The sequence below is a fragment of the Lygodium microphyllum genome, chromosome 19 (assembly GCF_053477565.2).
Source record: "Lygodium microphyllum isolate KBCC chromosome 19, Lygodium_microphyllum_v1.1.10, whole genome shotgun sequence".
Classification (NCBI taxonomy): domain Eukaryota; kingdom Viridiplantae; phylum Streptophyta; class Polypodiopsida; order Schizaeales; family Lygodiaceae; genus Lygodium; species Lygodium microphyllum.
In genome coordinates this window covers 85,849,589-85,868,265 of record NC_141153.1, presented here as the reverse complement: position 1 = coordinate 85,868,265, position 18,677 = coordinate 85,849,589, and the positions used below count along the sequence as shown (strand labels likewise).

General features: G+C 40.6%; 1 protein-coding gene across 2 annotated transcripts in view; it reads left to right on the top strand.

Moving 5' to 3' along the window:
* The first annotated feature begins 7,756 nt into the window (after positions 1-7,756).
* LOC148020118 (E3 ubiquitin-protein ligase At4g11680-like) overlaps positions 7,757-18,677 on the top strand; it is a 56,147-nt gene continuing 45,226 nt past the window's right edge. The window contains exons 1-2 of one of the 2 annotated variants that reach the window (XM_087700395.1): positions 7,757-7,969; positions 8,446-9,334. In XM_087700395.1, coding sequence (XP_087556521.1) covers positions 8,652-9,334 — 683 coding nt within the window. In that variant the 5' untranslated portion in view covers positions 7,757-7,969; positions 8,446-8,651. Of the gene's footprint in view, positions 7,970-8,012; positions 8,282-8,445; positions 9,335-18,677 lie in introns of those variants that run through there. The other variant, XM_087700396.1, reaches the window with a different exon arrangement.

Below are 18,677 nucleotides of genomic sequence, written 5' to 3'. Positions count from 1 at the left end.
CCTCAAATTCACAAACTACTCGTCCTCCTTTACTCTCATTCTTCCAATGGCTCTCGTCAATGCCACTACCTCCTACAACCGACACATCAAGATCGACAAACTCAATGGAAGCAACTATCAAGTGTGGAAGCTAAGGATGGAACTTTACCTTTCTCAAGAAAACCTATGGAATATTATCAATGGCAAGGGAGATTGCCCTGAACAAGAAGGAGCAAACAAGGAAGATTGGATGCAAAGAGATGCAACTGCAAGAATGGAGATTGACAAGTATAAGTAGTAAGAACAACACCCACTGCAAAAGGTATTTGGGAATTCTTCAACAATAGATATGAACACACAAATATTTTTTATCAAATGACCATGTTTAGAAAACTATCTACTGCCATTATGCATGAAGATCAGTCTGCCACTAAGTTCTTAGAACAATGGTAATCTTTACTAGATGAAACCATAATATCTGGTTTAGTCATCTCAGAAGAATTACAAGCCATGTTTATACTCTCTTCCCTCCCTCTATCTTGGAGAGCCTTTATTACTACTCAAACATCCACTGATAAACTCAAGCTTCAACCACTGATTAATAGAATTAAACAAGAGCAAGTCATGAGAGATACTCTTTCTACTTCTTCAAATCAAGAATCCAAGGCTCTAGCTGTAACTGCTTACAACCCAAGACATCTTCACAAAAGAACTCAACACCTTCATCAAAAGCCCAAGTTTTCTTCTCAGTCTAACTTCAAAGGGATTCTTGGTAGTCCTCAACATAATCCCAACTCTTACCAGAATCTTCTCAATCCCTATCCTTAATAAGAAACCCTCATTATCATCTCATATGTAATGCTTGCAAAAGACAAGGTCATATTGAAAAGGATTGTCGTCAAAAAAATAGATTCAACAAATATCAATCAAAAGGTCAAGCTCACTTTGTTAGCATCGGCAATTATGACATCGAAGAGCAACTAGAAACAATCATCAGCCTAGCCACAAGTGTTTGGGTACTCGTCATATGACTTTTCACAAGGAATGGCTAGTCAACTTCAAAGAGATCTCCACTCCACTCAGTGTTGCCATGGGGGACCACAACATTCAACAAGTTAAAGGCTACGGCACAATTCAAGTGGAGCTTCCCTCCAATCACATAATCAAGGTACATAGAGTCTATTATGTTCCCAATCTCAAGAAAAAACTATTAAGTATCAGTGAGCTCACTTCTCAATCCTCTCTCACTGCTCACTTCTACAAAGACCACTGCATCTTACAGCTACTCTCACCTTCTCTCAAACTTACCTGCCCCAAAGTAGGTCGGCTTTATACACTTGGAAATTCACTACTACAACCTTCTTCAAATGCTTTAGCTAACTCCACTTCACTCACAAGTCTACCATAGAAGGCACTCCTATGGCACTCTAGGCTTGGTCATGCCTCTCAGAATGTTCTCCAACAACTTATTCACCAGAAGCTTGTCCGCGGCATTCCACCTTCTCTCTCTCAACTTCCATTCTGTCAAGCTTGTGCTCTCAATAAAGCCACAAATATTCCTTATCCCAAATCTTACTCCATTAGGACTCAGCCACTTCAATTAGTACACTTCGACATTTGTGGTCCAATAAATCATGTATCTCTCACTGGAGCAAAATACTTTATGGTGCTTATTGATGATTATTCAAGATATACTGTTGTATATTTTCTCACGAGGAAGTCACAAGTCTTCTCCAAGTTCCAAGAATATAAGGAATCTGTTGAAAATAAGCACGAGTTATGACTCAAAGCTCTTTGTACAGACAATGGAGGAGAATATACTTCAAATGAATTCGAAGATTATTGCAAGGCCTTTGGCATTCGGCATGAGCTTACCATACCACATCATCCACATCAAAATGGAGTTGCCATAAGAAAGAGTCATACACTACTCAATGCTGCAAGAGCTATGCTATCACTAGCTCGTTTGGGAAAAGACTATTGGGAGAAAGCAATTGCTACAACAACATATCTTCAAAATAGGTTATACTCAAACTCTCTACAAATTAATACTCCTTACGGATTGTGGTTTGGTCACCCTCCTGACTTATCACATCTAAAAGTCTTTGGATGCACTACCTTTTTTGTTAATCAAGATCACAAATCCAAGTTTTCTCCCAGAGCCACACAACTAATTTTTACAGGGTATGGTGAGCCACATGGTCACATGACCTATCGCTTCTATGATCCAACTGACAAGGTCTTTATTTATGGCCGAAGTGCGATCTTTCATGAAGTTAATCTTCTTCCATCCAACACAACACAATGTCCATCTCTCACACTTTATCATGTCAATGAATCTCCAACATTAAACAGGCCTCATACAAGGCCCACCATATCTTCGACAGAATCCACTCCTTCTAGTTCTATCCACATAGGCTCTTCACCATTATCATTGTACTTATCTTATTTTAGAGGTTCAAAGTTGGTTGGTTCATGTGAACAACCCTCACCTCCAAAATCTTCAATTCATAATGAAGCAAATCCAACCTTAATAAAACTTTCAAAAGCAAATGAAGATCCAACTTGTTAGATAGCGCCAATCACGCCTAACGTCTCCATATCAATACAAACGGCACTGAATAATCATGCCAGGCAGCAACTTGCATCCCCAGTCACCACGTAGCAGCAACTGTCGCCTTCACTAGATGACACACAGCGAATGGACTCCTCGAACAGTCCCATGCCACACCAGCTCCTCCACACAACGACAGGCAGTAGGCGACTACATTACATCCCACATCTCACACTCCACTTCAGCCCCATTCTCTCACTCGTCCACAATTTGGAAGTTCCCAACATACTACAGAAAATCTGTATAAAGATCAAGTTTCCTATCCTTCAATTCCACAAGCTCCATTTCATCAGGAGAATTCAATTCCTCTCCATGCCTCTACTCCACAATTAGCTCCATCCTCTTCCCCTAAAGGGCACAAACCTCGAAGGTCTACTCGCATGGCAACAATGTCTTCAACATCAAGCAATACTTCACCTACGGCTCTCGTTGTTACGACTCTACGGCCTCCATCTCCAGCTTCTCCATCAATGCCGATTACTCTATTTAGTACTTTCTACTCCGACACTGAAGAGATACAATCACAATTCACTCCTTGCTTCCAAAACTTACATGACCTTCATCTTCAAGCTAACATTGCCCTTGACTAAGCTCGAGATTTGCCTCCAATCACTATCCCCGAACCCCCAATTTTCCCTTCTGTCACTCAAGCACTTCAAAGTCCTGAAGCCTCTCAATGGCAAGTTGCAATGCTTGATGAATACAAAGCTCTTCTTCACAATAATTCACGGAAATTGGCACCTCTTCCTCTTGGAGAATCTGCCATCAGTTGCAAATGGGTACTTCGCAAAAAGCTCAAACCAGATGGCTCTATTGACAAGTACAAAGCTCGACTTGTAGCTTGTGGTTTGGAAGAAATTGAAGGCCTCCATTACGGAAGTACATTCTCTCCTATACTTCTTTATCCTCCTTTTGGGTATTACTCTCCATGGCAGCTCATTTTAAATTGATTCTTCACCATATTGATGTCAAAATTGCCTTCTTGCATGGTCACTTAGAAGAAAAAATCTATATGTCTCAACCACCAAACTTTGTTGATCCAAATTTTCCTACACATGTTTGTCTATTGCATAAAGCTATTTATGCCCTAAAATAGGTACCAAGGTAGTGGTACACTCGTATTCATTCTCACTTACTACACCATGGCTTTCAGAGGCCAGAAATAGACCACAACATTTATACTCTTCTTCAAGGCAACACTGTCATTATCTTAGGTCTCTATGTTGATGACATTCCTATTCTTGCCAACACTCCTCATGCAATGCCCAAAGCCAAATCTATCATACCTTCACAGTTTTGTACAATAGACTATGGTCCTATGCATTACTGTCTTGGCATTGAAATTGAACAATCACCCACATCCATCAAAATGCATCGACATGCCTACATTATGTCTATTCTCTCCCGTTATTCCATGCTAAAATGTAATCCTATGGTCACTCCACTTGCCCAAAATCTCCAATTGAATCCATCCTCATCCCATTCTCTTTCAACTGACCAAGCTCGTGAAATAGAGACTATTCTTATATGGAAGCACTTGGATATCTTCGATATCTAATTACTTGTACCCGTCCAATTTTATCTCATGCAGGACACATACTCTCCAAAGCCATGCATCAACCCACTTATGAACATAAGATATCGAAGATATCTTATGCTCAAACGAGTCTTATGATATCTAAAGGCAACATCAAATGTGGGAATTTGTTTTACAAAAGACAACAATGATTTTCTCTTACGAGCCTATTCTGATGCAGATTGGAGTGGTGACCTTGCTACTCGAAGATCTCTCACTGGTTTTATCATTACTCTAGCAGGAGGTCCCATCTCTTGGAGCACCAAACAACAACATTCCATAGCACTTTCTACTATTGAAGCCGAATATGTGGCATGCAGCATGGCTGCTCAAAAAATAATTTACCTAAAGAAACTCTTGGAAGACATCATTTTTGGGTATCAGCCTCAGCAAATTCCAATCTTCATCGACAATAAATCATCAATCTCTGTCATTCAAGGCCCAAAATTAAGTATTAAACTCCATCATATTGATATGAGATATCATTTTGTATGCGAATTAGTTGAAAATTCCCATATCATCCTTCAATATGTACCATCACATGATAATGTTGCTGAATTCCTCACCAAATCAATTCCTCACTTGAAGCACAAAATTGCCATGCAAATCCTTTGCATGATATGATCAGGAGGGGAAAACATTCTAGCTGAATTGATTAATTGAATGTGATCTTTTATTTCTCTACAGATACCTATGGAATCCTTTTGAGGGGGGATGTTAAGATAAAGTTGTGGATAAGGACAAAAGCTTGGATAAGATAAGGACAAGTCAGTATGTGGACAAAAGGATCTCATAGATATCCACTTTGTAAATATCTCAGATATTTAGAGATATAGCTCACCTACCTCATTTAATGTACCATGTATATATACAACTACTAGCAATGAAATGTTCAACTACAGTTCACTCCTTTTTCTATATTGTCTCTATCCCCTTCTCTTATTGTGCACATTATCCTCTTATCTTTAAGTTCCTGGCTTTCACTACATACATCCCAAAAGGCCTAGTAAAAATTAGCTTGTAGCCCATCTAGACCAATGAGGAGCCTTCTAAGTCTTCAATCTCCGCACTACACATTCCAATACCAGTTTTGTGAAAGGCCTATCTTGTGAATGATTTTTCACTAAACCTACATAATTGGCATTCTCATGAGTCATGGGTGTTGGGTTTCATACATCCTTCTCTCTTGCATAGAGTGTCTTCTCTTTCTAATGACTCCTTCATGCACCTCTATAGTATTATGTAGGACATTTTATTATTATCTAGGACATTGGTCCACGATTGGACAACATGCACAAATGCACCCACCACTTGCATATATGTATGTAATGGACCAAACTCTATGGGTCTCTAACAAATGTATTACCATCTACCTCTTGCCAAAACAAACTTAATATTCATTAGAAAAGTTTTTCCATTTGTTCTTATTAGACTTCACCTCGAAACTCTATCCTAACTTTTAAGGTACTATTGGATGCTTAAACCTCCCACTTTGTCTTCAAGTTGAAGTTTGAATTTCATCCTTCCTTGGTCCTTAAGAGACTCTACTAGATTCACCATAGACTATGACTACAACACTTTGTGTAGGCATGCCACTATATTCCATCATCTTGTTTGCTCTTTATGTGTGTTACTTTTGACTTTTAATTTTGGATCATAGCTCTTATTCCCATGATATTCTTCAGGGTTTTTATACTTCTAGAATATGGATCATACCTCTTGTTCACATGGTATTCTTAAGGGGATTACACATATCTTGGCTATTCATGGATTGCAGATTTGTAAGGGCACAATTATGAGAAGCATGGAAAAAAGAAAATTGATGATTCATTGACTAATGGAACTCCCCCCTTCATATGAGAAAACTAAAATACACATTGATAGTTTTAGGATTCAAATGTTCACCTCGAGAAGCCTTCTAATGAACTATATTGACATTATTTGATGTTGCTTATAGATGCCTTCTTTCCTTTGATAGATTGAGGTATTATGCCTTTCATAATGCATTCCCTTAAATGCAAAATATTGTCCTATAGGTGTGTAAGGAGACTTATTCTCTCTCTCTCTCTCTCTCTCTCTCTCTATATATATATATATATATATATATATATATATATATATATATATATATATATATATATATATATTTACATGGATGTATGCTTCAAGCTCATATAGTGTATGCATTGTGGAGATAGTATAGTGTAGGATGATGTGCAAGAATGGCTAAGGAAATGCTTGCCATGAAGGTTGAAGGTTTGGAATACTTAAAAAATGTAATTGAAAGCAGTGGAGAATAGAATAATGGAGCCACATGACAATAAGTGAACACACACTTACAGAAATAGGGAAGTGTCAGATAACACATAATCTTCAAGAGGATTTCTAGGCCAATGATAAAAGGAGGAATGTGGCAACAATTTCAAAATCCCCCCCTTTTCACATTCGAAACCACAAAAAGGACACATGTGGGAAGCCCACCTTAAGTATTTACCTTCAATTAATTGGAAATGTTGCCCTCCTTCATCCATGTGTGAGAGGCCAGATAAAAAAATAAAAAGATTGAATAAAGAGACTTATAGGGAAGATTTGTTACTTTTGAGCCCAAGATCAACGGCTCCTTTCTCACGAGCAATGGCGAAGCACCTTGGCAAAGAATAGAATCCTGTAAGAAGGCATTTCTATCCATTGAGATGGACATATAAAATGTGCCAATCATTGAGTTGATATCAAAGAGTATTTGGGAGCTCTTCACAAGTCATAATGTGAGTTGCAATATTCAACTAATGCAATTCCCCCCATTTTCTAATGCAAGTATGTTTTTAGACATTATTGTGGTACCCTTGTAGTGCCCCCATATGAGAACAACGAGAAATCCACTGCTCAGTTCAAAGAGTTCAAATTGAGCTTCTCTGACCTTGAAGTTGCTCCAAAATGCTTTTGGGTATGAATAATTCATACAATAATAATCAACAACTAATGCAACATGTTTTTGGAGATTATTGTGGTACCCTTGTAAAGCCCCTGTATGAGAACATCAAGAAATCCATTGGCTAGTTCAAAAATCCATTGGATAGTTCAAAGAGTTTGGATTGAGCTCCTTTGATCTTTGGGTATTCATACAATAATAATCAACAGCAAGAATACATCAAAATATAATAACAACACTCGATAAATAATTTGTGCAATAATAGCCAACAAAAATATTATACTAAGAATATAATATTCAAATTATATAGTAACGACCAATGATAACAATATAGATAGGAATTTACGATATAAGAAATAATAAATATTAATTAAAAGATATAAATGATGCCTAATAACCATTAAATACAGTGTCAATATATTACGCAATAATAAAAGTAATTAATGATGCCGATTAAGAAATAATAATTAATAATGAATACACATATTCAAATAAATCATAACTAATAACCATTGGTTGATAATGGGTAATAGTAGTTTTACGTTATGAATTAATTAATTGATAACAATCGATATTTGATAATAATAATAATTAAGAGATAATTTAATCTCGAAGGTGAAGAGGTGGGGTCTGATGAGCTCAGCTATGGCGGAATTTCAGAAAGGAAACCAATCTACGGCGAGACTTTTCTTGCAGACCAGCGTACCTTCGGGTTATGGTGAAACTTGGAAGTTGGATTATTTTCTCCTTCTTGTTCTTCTTCCTCTTCTACGTCGCCTTCATCTCCATCCTTGTCCTCTGACCCATCCATGAGATACAGGCTGATCGGTGAAGAGGACACAACCGACAGTGTGTGGGAGCTTTGGACAAGGTAGGCCTATCGTCCTGCCAGCTTTCCCGATCTTCCGATTCCTTCAAAGGAGATCATATCTGCATACCTGTACAAAAGACAACAAATGATGCACACATGTTCAACTATCATCGCAGGCACGGTCCATTTCGATGAGTACACCATTCGTGCACAGTTAGGGTTTTGCTGGTGTATGCATCTCGCATTATAGCCTTGCGCTAACCCCTTAGCTAGAATTTGTTGTGCGCCTGAACTCGTGGATTGGAAAATTTCACCTAGAGAGATCAATGTTAACGCGCGTCATACCCGAAGGTTCACCTTGGGAGATCAGTGGTAACGCCTGTTATACCTCAATCCTTCAAAGCAACCAGGGTCTGTTAGTGCATTCATGGTGTGTGTATAGTAAAAGATGAACAGGCACGCATACATTGTAGCTTCCTTCTCTTCTGGATCCATCGGATTAATCCGTGATTCACTCTGTTCAAACTGGTTTGCAGGTAGGATTCTGTTCACACTTTGGTGCAGTCTTTGGAATTGAAGCAGTCAAGCCAGACTCAGACGGCACTGTGAAACTGGAGGGGTTTGGCAGGGAATGAGGGTCATCTGCTACAGGAGTTTGTTTGCAAAAGGTTACAAAGTGGATGAAATTTCCTAAATTAAATGTGGAACTGGGCACTTTCAGATTCTATCAGTATACAGATTAATGAAGGAGGGGTTCTGTAGTTCCATGGCTGCTGGTCACAGTTGTGCTACCATTGAACTCCAGGAGACTGACACATACCCTCTACTTATGGATAATAGCCCACAATCTAATCAGGATATTGTTTTGTCAATTTTACCTGAGGGTTCGTCCTCTTTGCATGGCAATTCTGGCATTGCTATTGACATACCTGAATATGTACCTCCCTCAACAGCAAATCAAGCACAGTTGACTCCTTCAACAGCATTGTCAGGGCGGTTAGGATCTTTTCGAAGGCATGCTAATGTCAATACTTATGGTGCTCGACAAAGAGCCAGTCCTTTAAATTCTGGATTGTGGATATCAATAGAGCTCACAATCACAATCTCCCAAATTGTGGCATCTATCATTGTGCTGTCATTATCAAGGGATGAGAAACCAAGGGCACCATTATCACTGTGGGTGGTGGGTTATGCAGCAGGTTGTTTGGCCACACTTCCCCTCCTTTACTGGCGTTACACCCATCATCATACTCAGCAATCTGAAAATGATTTGTCTGTAGCAGCAGGATCCCCATCAAGTGCTCCTAGTTTATCCCAGACTAATCAACAATCACCCGAGCACACTTCAATGCGCGAGGGAGATTCACAGATCATTACTGAACCGACAGTCAGGGGCAACCAAGTTTCAACTGGTGCAGGTCCAAGGTAATACTTTTTGTGAGCTGGCTTAGCTATATATATATATATATATATATATATATATATATATATATATATATATATATATATATATATATATATATATATCTCGAATTGCAATCTCTAGGCTTCAATTGTCTGTGTAAGATGTTGCACACACAGTCAAACATGACCTCTAGGCTTCCATTGGATGCCAGTTGAAATGTGACTTCTGAGTGCTGGATGAAGTTGTTCTTTGTACCAAAAATGATATCTTTTTAATTCCTGTAAATTCTGGGTTATTATTCAGTCACTGGTCATGTCTTCAGAAGGCCTGGTCTGTCATGGCAACTGAGCCTTCACTTGAGCTCTTTTGGAGATAGTTTAAAAGGAAAAGTTAGTGTCATATGTGATGTCAACATGCTGATTGTCATACATTTCAAAGAACAAATCGTGCATATCTTGACATGAGATTGAGAAGAACAGCTATGTTTTCCGGAAATCATTGTAAAACAGATATTTTTAGATTGCATTGATTGTAGTAAGTTAGGAGATGTTATAAATGGACTGCAGATGTAAAAATGAACTTCAAGAACATGGGGATTTTTGTAGTTTACCAGCAAAAAGCTGCAAACTCACAATTCAACATACATGTGATTGTTTTCACCATAAGTATACACTTTCTGATGGAAGGTTGAGGTGCTCACAATTGGTCTTGCCAGCTGCTAACAGATCATGAATGATCTCTCTCAACAATACACGTCCATTGATATGGTGTGTACTCTGCTGGGTGGTAGTTTTTGCCTTCAATTCATTCTGATCTTCCTTCTGCAGGCCAGAAAACTCTCGAAGTATTTTGAGTATTTACTGTGTGCAGTGATTCAGCCTTGGATAAGCAATCTTAGACTCACAATGTTGCAGTAGCAAAAACTTTTAGAGAAGAAAAGCTGAAAAAGCTAAGAATTCCTTCAAGTTGAAGCTCAAGGACTTCTTGTCTTGGCATTACACCTTTTTGGTCACCAAGGATATGTTCAGGGTTGGGTACATAGCATAGTACCCGGAAATGGTGTTTCAGCAGTCCTGAAATGGACCAGCTGTTTCGGACCAAAACGGGCATGTGGGTGCATGGGCAGACTGGTTATCCAGAGCCAAAACAGGCCGTCTTTCGCATTTTCGCCTTGTCTTCTGCGTGTTTGTCTCTTGAACTCCAGCCTCCCTCCTCGTCCTTGTCCTTGTCCTCCCCCTCCTACTAGGCTGCTCCTCCTCCTTCCTTCTTTCCTTCTTCTTCTTCTTCCTCCTAAGTTCTTCTCCTTCCAAGTTCCTTCTTTCCTTCTTCTTCTTCCATCCTTCTTCTGCTTTATTCTTCTTCCAAGTTCCATCCTCGTCCTCCTTCTTCTTCAATCTTCTTTTAAGTTCTTATTACTTAACCTCTGTCCAAATTCCCATTACCTAATCATGGCACTGAATCCATTTTGGAGGCATGTCACTCCAATCAAGGGATACGAGGGCTTCGGTGGATCGAAGAAGTGGCGGTGCAACTATTGTGGATTGGAGAAATCAAGAAGTGTAACATGTGTGAAAGACCACTTGGCGTGCATCCCAACAAAGACATTGGGCCTTGCATAAACGTGCCAATAGAAGTAACGGTAAGTCTCCATGTTTGGTGTCGAAAGCCTATGGGTTTTGAGCTTGAAGAGGATGAATTCTCTCATCCAACATCACATAAGGCTAATGCAGCACAAGTGGGCAAGGAGAGGCGAGTGGGCCTAGTAGCGTTAGCTAAATTGGAGGTGCCAGTGGCCCATAAAAAAGAAGTGTATCCATATCCGTATCGGGTCTAAATGCAAAAAGGATCCCGCTGCCATCTTCTAGTGGTGGTGGGCAAAGGGGCTCCTTACATGGTGCAAGTATCCATACAAGACTTCAGAGGCAAGCAATTGAGGAGGCAACCAGGGAATTCACATGCTTATTTATTTGGTGTGCTATCCCTTGTAATGTGGCCACTACACATTAATGGAAGAAGACAATTAGGGCAGTGAGTGGGAAGGCCCATTACAAATGAATTATGTATACGGGAGCTTTGAAAGGAAAAACCATCCATAGAGCCTCAATTGGAGTTCTTGAAGGAGACACGGGCAAAATATGGATGCACAATATTATGTGATGGATGGTCGGATATGCGTTGGAGGAATGTATACAATGTTTGGTATCTTAATGCAATGGCACTATATTTTTTAAGGCCATCGATGCCTCTGCCTTCAGTCCTATCATTATAGGAGCTTTCATTTGGGAGCACATGCGACAAGTCATCATGAACATAAGAGTCCAAAGTGTGGTGTAGGTGGTGACAATTAATGGAAGCAATTGTGTGTCTATGGGGTGTATACTTAAGGAGGAGTTTCTTAGCGTAGTATGGACTCCATGTGTATTCCATTGCCTTAACTTGCTTATTAAAGATATTGGACAAATATCTTAGGTGAATGACATTTTCAAGATGGCAACAAACATGGTAAGGTTTGAAAAAGAGGCCATTCATCACAAGCATGTTTTGAGCCAATAGTACACTTGAGCTATTGAAGCGCTCTGCCATTAGGTTTGCTTATATATTTATTGTATTGGAGAGGTTGATATGGGTCTGTCCAAATTTGATATAGACCATTGCATGCCAAGAGTGGCTCACATGGAGTGAGAGAGTCTCTTCAAAGGCTCTTGCTTTTAGGCACAATACTTTAAACCAAGATAAGTAAGTTATTGTTTAACTTTTACACATGTAATTATTTAGTATTTATGACTCATTGATGATTGTTCTAACTTCTAAGTTTCTAACTTATTTTATCTTTGATCCATCATCCTTTGCTCTTAAGGGTTGATGAGATTCGTGCAGTGTGGAATGTACGATGGGATTGGTTTCATAAACCAATCCATGCTATTGTGGATATCTTGCATTCCCTTTGGCGCAGTGAGGAGTAGTACACTAGTGAGGAGTTGGAGGAGGGCTTCATGGAGTACATGAAATGCCTCATAGGAGATAATCTAGATATGATGAGGAGAGTAGAGGATGATTTGCTGGTATTCCACAATTATTCTTTTCATTTTGGCCGATCCATAGCTAGGCTTTGAGACATAGTTTCAGCATGTCTCTTAGTGGGAGAAATACGGCAATTGTGCTTTTACTTTGGTATATGACTTTTGACTTTCATATTTTGAATCTCGATAATCTAATGTATTATGTAATTGAGATAACAAGTTCTATAATCTATTGCGTATTTAAATGTTGATTTTGCGGCTTGTCTATTAGCAATTACCTAATCTCAATCTCTTAAATTTGAATAGAAACGCATTGCCATTTGTGTTCTCTCGCAAGATTGTAGTTTAGGGTCTGTTGAGAGAAACTGAAGCACATGGGTCCTCTTCTACACTAAAAAGAGAAACAAGCTCACAACTGCCCAATTGAAGTGTTTAGTATTTTGCCATTGTAATGTTCAACTTTTTGAGAGGATTGCTCTATCTTTTGAGTCTCACAGGTAAATTGATAATGAATAGTATTATATATAATTAACTTTTAAACCTTGATACTTGTCATTGCTTAGAAGTCGGATTTTTAATTGTGATATGTATTAGTATGAACATTGAATATTTAGAATCTTCTCTCATATCTTTGTCTCATTTACCTTTACATGTGAATGTTGATAAGATTGGTTTAGAGAAGGTGTGAGACATCCTAGAGGTATCACAGGAGGAGCGGGATATCTACTCCATGCTCTATGAGGAGCTATGGAGACTAGTGCATGAGACTCGTGCATAGAGGAGGATTAGAGCTACTAGAGTGAGGGCCACACGTGGTCATGCATCACATGTAGAGTCAGAGCCCGAGTTGAGACTGAGGTTGAGGTTGAGATTGCTTCATCTTCTTCTTGATTAGGGTCCTTAGAGCTAGACAAGGAGATAGTGTATGGATCATTGGAGTTCGGATGAGTCATGTGACAGGGCTTATGATACTTAGGAGTTTGTTTAGCATTGTGGATTGCAGTTGCTAGTTGATATTAATGTGAGATGGAAGGATCGAGGTGTAGCTGAGATTCAGTAGACAGTGTGAGAGTGAGAGACAGAGTGAAGCACGACACCCAAGAGAATAGACTGAAAGAGTGTAATCAGAAAGTACAAAGTACAACCCTTAAACCTTAGGGTTGTAGGGGGTGTTCACACCCGACACACACTAAGTGCCCATAAGTGCGTAACATAAGCACATAAGCACATACGACAATAAGACTATAAGTCTGGGGGAAAAAACCTCTCCTACCGAGAGTAAAAAGTGCCCTAGTGTCCTACTGATCACCGACACTCCTATATGAGCGTAGGCGTAAGTGAGGCGTGAGTCAAATACCCAACAAACCCCCCTGGAGTGAAGAGTGATCAAGAGTACAAGGATCATCCGCCACCAAAGGATATGAAATTTAAAGCATCGCGAAATGCTTCAAATTTGTCACGAGGAAGAGCTTTGGTGAAGATGTCTGCCACATTACTGGTGGTAGGACAATAGACAAGGCTGATATCACCTGCATGTAGCCTCTCTCTGACAAAGTGATAATGGATCTCAATGTGTTTCGTGCGGGCATGAAACACTGGGTTCCGTGCCACTGCAATGGCACTCTGACTGTCAGTGAACAAAGGAGTAGGCTCCGTAACAGATACATCCAAATCAGCTAGCAAGCGTCTAAGCCATACGCATTCAACTGTGGTAGTGAAAGCTGCCTTGTATTCAGCTTCACATGACGATGTGGCAACAGTGGATTGTTTCTTGCTAAGCCAAGAAATGCAAGAAGAGCCAAGAAAGAAACAATTGCCACTAGTGCAGTGACGTGTATCGTAATCACCAGCCCAATCAGAATCACTGTAAGCATGTAACTGCAGTGGTTCCCCCTTGGCATAAAGCAACCCAAGAGATCGAGTACCCTGCAAGTAGCGAAAAACACGCTTGACAGCTTGCCAATGTGACATATGTGGCTGATGCATATACCTGCTCAAAGCTGAAACTGCAAACTGTATGTCCGGCCTAGTGTTGCATAGATAGATAAGACATCCAACTGCAGGAGCATATGTATGTATATCAAACAAATCACTGTCATCATGTAATGACAGTTTCAGTCCAGGTTCCATGGGAGTACAAACTGGCTTGCAATCCTGTAAGCCAAACTTCTCAAGAAGCTGCCCAATATACCTTGACTGTGATAGCCCAATACCTCGAGCATCATGTATGAACTGGATGCCCAAGTAGTAATGCAAAACTCCCAAGTCAGACATGTCAAAAGTTTGCTGCAAATTTTGTTTGAATGCTGAAATCTGATCAGCATGTGTTCCAGTGAGCAAAAGGTCATCAACATAAAGACATATAATCAGCATAGATCCCCCTTCTTTACATACGTAAAGGGTAGACTCAGATGAGCTGTTTAGAAACCCCTGACCAAGCAAGAAAGCATCTATTTTTGCATACCAAGCTCTAGGAGCTTGTTTCAAACCATATAGTGCCTTTTTGAGCTTGCATACCAAATGTTCTGAGCCTTCAACTGCAAAACCAATGGGCTGCTGTACATAAACTTCCTCCTGAAGTCCCCCATGTAAAAATGCAGTCTTGATATCTAGCTGATGCACTGTCCAACCATAATGTGCAGCCAAAGCAATCATAGACCTGATGGTCGTCATACGGGAAGTAGGAGCAAATGTCTCCTCATAATCAATGCCCTTTTTCTGTGCGTAGCCTTTAGCTACAAGCCGTGCTTTGTATTTATCAATGGATCCATCTGCTTTCCTTTTCAGTTTGTAGACCCATTTCGTTCCAATGGCTTTCTTCCCAAATGGCAAGGACACCAAATCCCAAGTTTGATTCTTAGTAATAGAATCTAATTCAGCTTGCATAGCTGCCATCCAATGCACACTGTGTTGTGCATCCTCATAACATTCAGGCTCTTCATTATCAAAAGTACTTGCTGCCATAATAAACTCCATGGTATGTGCTGAATCATGCAAACGAGTTGGCCTTCTAGTACGACCAGCCATGGATGTTTCCAAAGGACTATCTTGCATAGTCTGCAAATACCATCTAGGTAACTGTCTAGCTTCCTGACTGTGTGCAAGCTCTTGCTGAATTTCAGTTTCAGCATTATGCTGAATATTCCGATCAGCCAATGGCTGAATTTCTGCACTTTCCATAGGAGCAGCTGGCTGAACATTAGGTTCATTTTCTGAAGCTCCAGCTGAATCACCAAAAGTAATGGGCAGCAGCCCTTAAAAAACATCATGGGCAGCCTGATATGTGTCCAAACCAGCCAAGGATAATTCTGATTTTTCATCAAAGACAACATCCCTGCTGACAAAAACCTTCTTTGTAACGGGATCATAGAGTCTGTAGCCTTTGTTCTCATTGCTATATCCCATAAAAATGCACTTAACAGCCTTGTTGTCCAACTTTTTTCTAAGTACCTGTGGAATATGGGCATAGGTAAGACACCCAAAGGCACGAAAGTGACCAACAGAAGGTTTACGGCTGTTCCAAGCCTCAAAAGGTGTGATGGTCTTCAAGGCTTTGGTAGGGCATCTGTTCAAAATATGGCAAGTACACATGACTGCTTCCATCCAAAAACTATGAGGCAAGCTTTTTGCCTTCAGCATACATCTGGCCATCTCCATGAGTGACCGATTCTTCCTCTCTGCTACCTCATTCTGCTGTGGAGTATAGGCAGTAGTATACTGATGGACTATGCCTTTTTGCTGCAAAAAGGAATTCAGCATAGAGGACATGTATTCCCCCCCTCGGTCCGAACGGAGAGTTTTAATTTTGCATCCAGATTGATTTTCAACAAGTGCACTGAAAGCCAAAAATGCATCATACACTTCTGACTTCTTTTTCAAACAGTAGACCCAGCAAAAACGTGTAAAGTCATCAATGAATGTCACAAAATAATAACAACCGCCCAATGACATGGTTTGCATAGGCCCACAAACATCTGAATGCACCAACTGCAATCTGGTTGTTGCTCTGAAAGCAACATCACGAGGAAATGAGAAACGATGCATTTTCCCTAAAATGCATCCCTCGCATAAGTGCTCAGGAGGTCTCTCCAAGAGAGGTAAGCCATCCAACATCTGAGTACGCTGCAAAAGCATCAAGCTGCCAAAGGTTACATGCCCCAAACGAGCATGCCATAACTCCGCCTGTATCATAGCAGGAGTAAGAGTGGATGTCAAGTATGCCGACTGATCTACTGAAAGAGCATCCAACTCATATAAACCATGACACAAAGATCCTGTCAAGACCAAAATCATGCGTTCTTTATCTCTAACCATGCAACGGTCATCATCAAATGTGACCTGCAAACCACAACGTGCCAAAGAAGAAATAGAAAGCAAATTCTTCTTGATTCCAGGCACAAACAAAGCATCCTGCAGGCGGAGAATAGAGCCATCAATGGCTGTGAGCTGAATCTCCCCAATACCATGAACAAGGTATGATGCATTATTGGCACACTGTACCGATTTCCCAACGGGAGGTGCACTAACTGAAGCAAACAAATCTCTGCGAGATGTAATATGTCTAGAAGCACCACTGTCAAAGAACCAAGTGTCAGCATCCTCTGTAGAGCTAAGTGCTCTATCGGCCCAAGAGATGTCATAACTGCAAGTGTAAAAACAATAGTCCCTGTCCACAACAAAGGACGCGGACTCACTAGCAGTGGAGGGAGTAGTAGAAACAGACATTCCTGACTCCTTCTTCTTCTCTTTGGCAATACGCTTCCTGCACTCAGTGATATAGTGGCCGGGCTTCTTACAATAGTGACATTTTCCTTTTTTAGCTTGCGTCCCCCCTTGTGTCTGATTCTGCGATGTGCCCGAAGTGCCAGAACTTTGTGGAGCATTTTTTACCTTGCTGTTTTTGCCTTTCTGTCTTGCCACAAAAGCCTGCTCAGAGACTATAGCATCCACACCACTATTTTTCCTTGTTTGCTCCTCCTCTAGAAGCAAACTAACCAGCTGAATAAAAGTGAGTGGGTGCTCAGCAATCCTCATGGTGAGGTTCAATGCAGTATGAAAAGACAAGTACGAAGGAGGTAAGGAATTCAAGGTGGTGGATATCAACTGTGCATCCGAAAAATACTCATCTACATTCATGAGCTGCTCTCTCAAGTCCTGAATCTTATTTAAGTCATCCTGCATAGAATCACCCTCATGCATCTTCAAAGTTTCCAACTCTTTCTTCAAGAAAGAGATTCGAGTCTCATTCTTTCCTGCAAACATATGCTCCAAAGTAAACCATGCATCTCGTGAAGAAGATGCCGAACGAATGTGAGGGATGATGGACCGCTGAACTGCCAGAGCAATCAGCGACAAGGCCTGTGCATCACGTGTATCCCAAGCTTTTTGAGCTGCAGTTCTTGGAGGAAGTGGCTAAGGTGGAGCGGGCTGAGGTCCCCGTTGTCCACGTGCGCCATGGGGAGGAGGAGTAACGGGAGCTACAACTCCCGGTCGAGTTTCCTCTCCACTGACATAATCCCATAAATTCTTGGCCACTAATACATTCTTCATCATGAATGACCATAGCGAGTAATTGTTTCCGTCCAATCTGTCTTCCTTGGATACATACGTAAAGACATCACCTCCCTGATTTGCCATGATGACAAATTTCCAAAGACAAATGAGCAATGTCAAAGCAGTATGGACTGGAAATCTGCAAATTTCCAGAAATTGCAGCAAACACACTTCTGCAATTAATGTGCAAGGGTGTACTCTGTCAAAAACTGTCTTTTAATGCACGCTTCCCAAGGTGCAAACAGTGCTCAGCAACACTGTTATATTAAAATCCCCAAAATTTTTGCCAAAATGTTTGTCAAAACAGTCTTTCTGTGACTGTAACAGCAGTTCATATGCAACTGTCCTCAAAATACACAAAAGCCCTAAAATTTCTGATGATCCAGTCCAGAAATTTGCATCAAATTTATCGCATGTATCCTGTGCTGTGCCTGCCGCGTATGAACCTCCTCTTTCAGAACTTTGTTTTGGGCTAAAATTAAAAATTTTTGTTAAAAAAAAAAACACACCTGACGTGGACTGCAGCGGGCGGACATGACGTGTTTCGTGACGTCTGCAACTGGCGGCAAACTGATAATCGGGCGCAATCTGATGACGACGTGGCGCCTGACGGCTGACGATGCTGGCGTCTGACGAACGTTTGCTGTTAAACGTGCTGGAGGCAGGAAGCGACGTCTGACGCTGCGCGCTGGCGGACGAGCAGGCTGACGCGAGCTGTAGGCGACGACTGACTTTGCATGCTGGCTGTCGGACAGACGCAGAGGCAGGTGGCGTGTCACAGGCAGGCGGA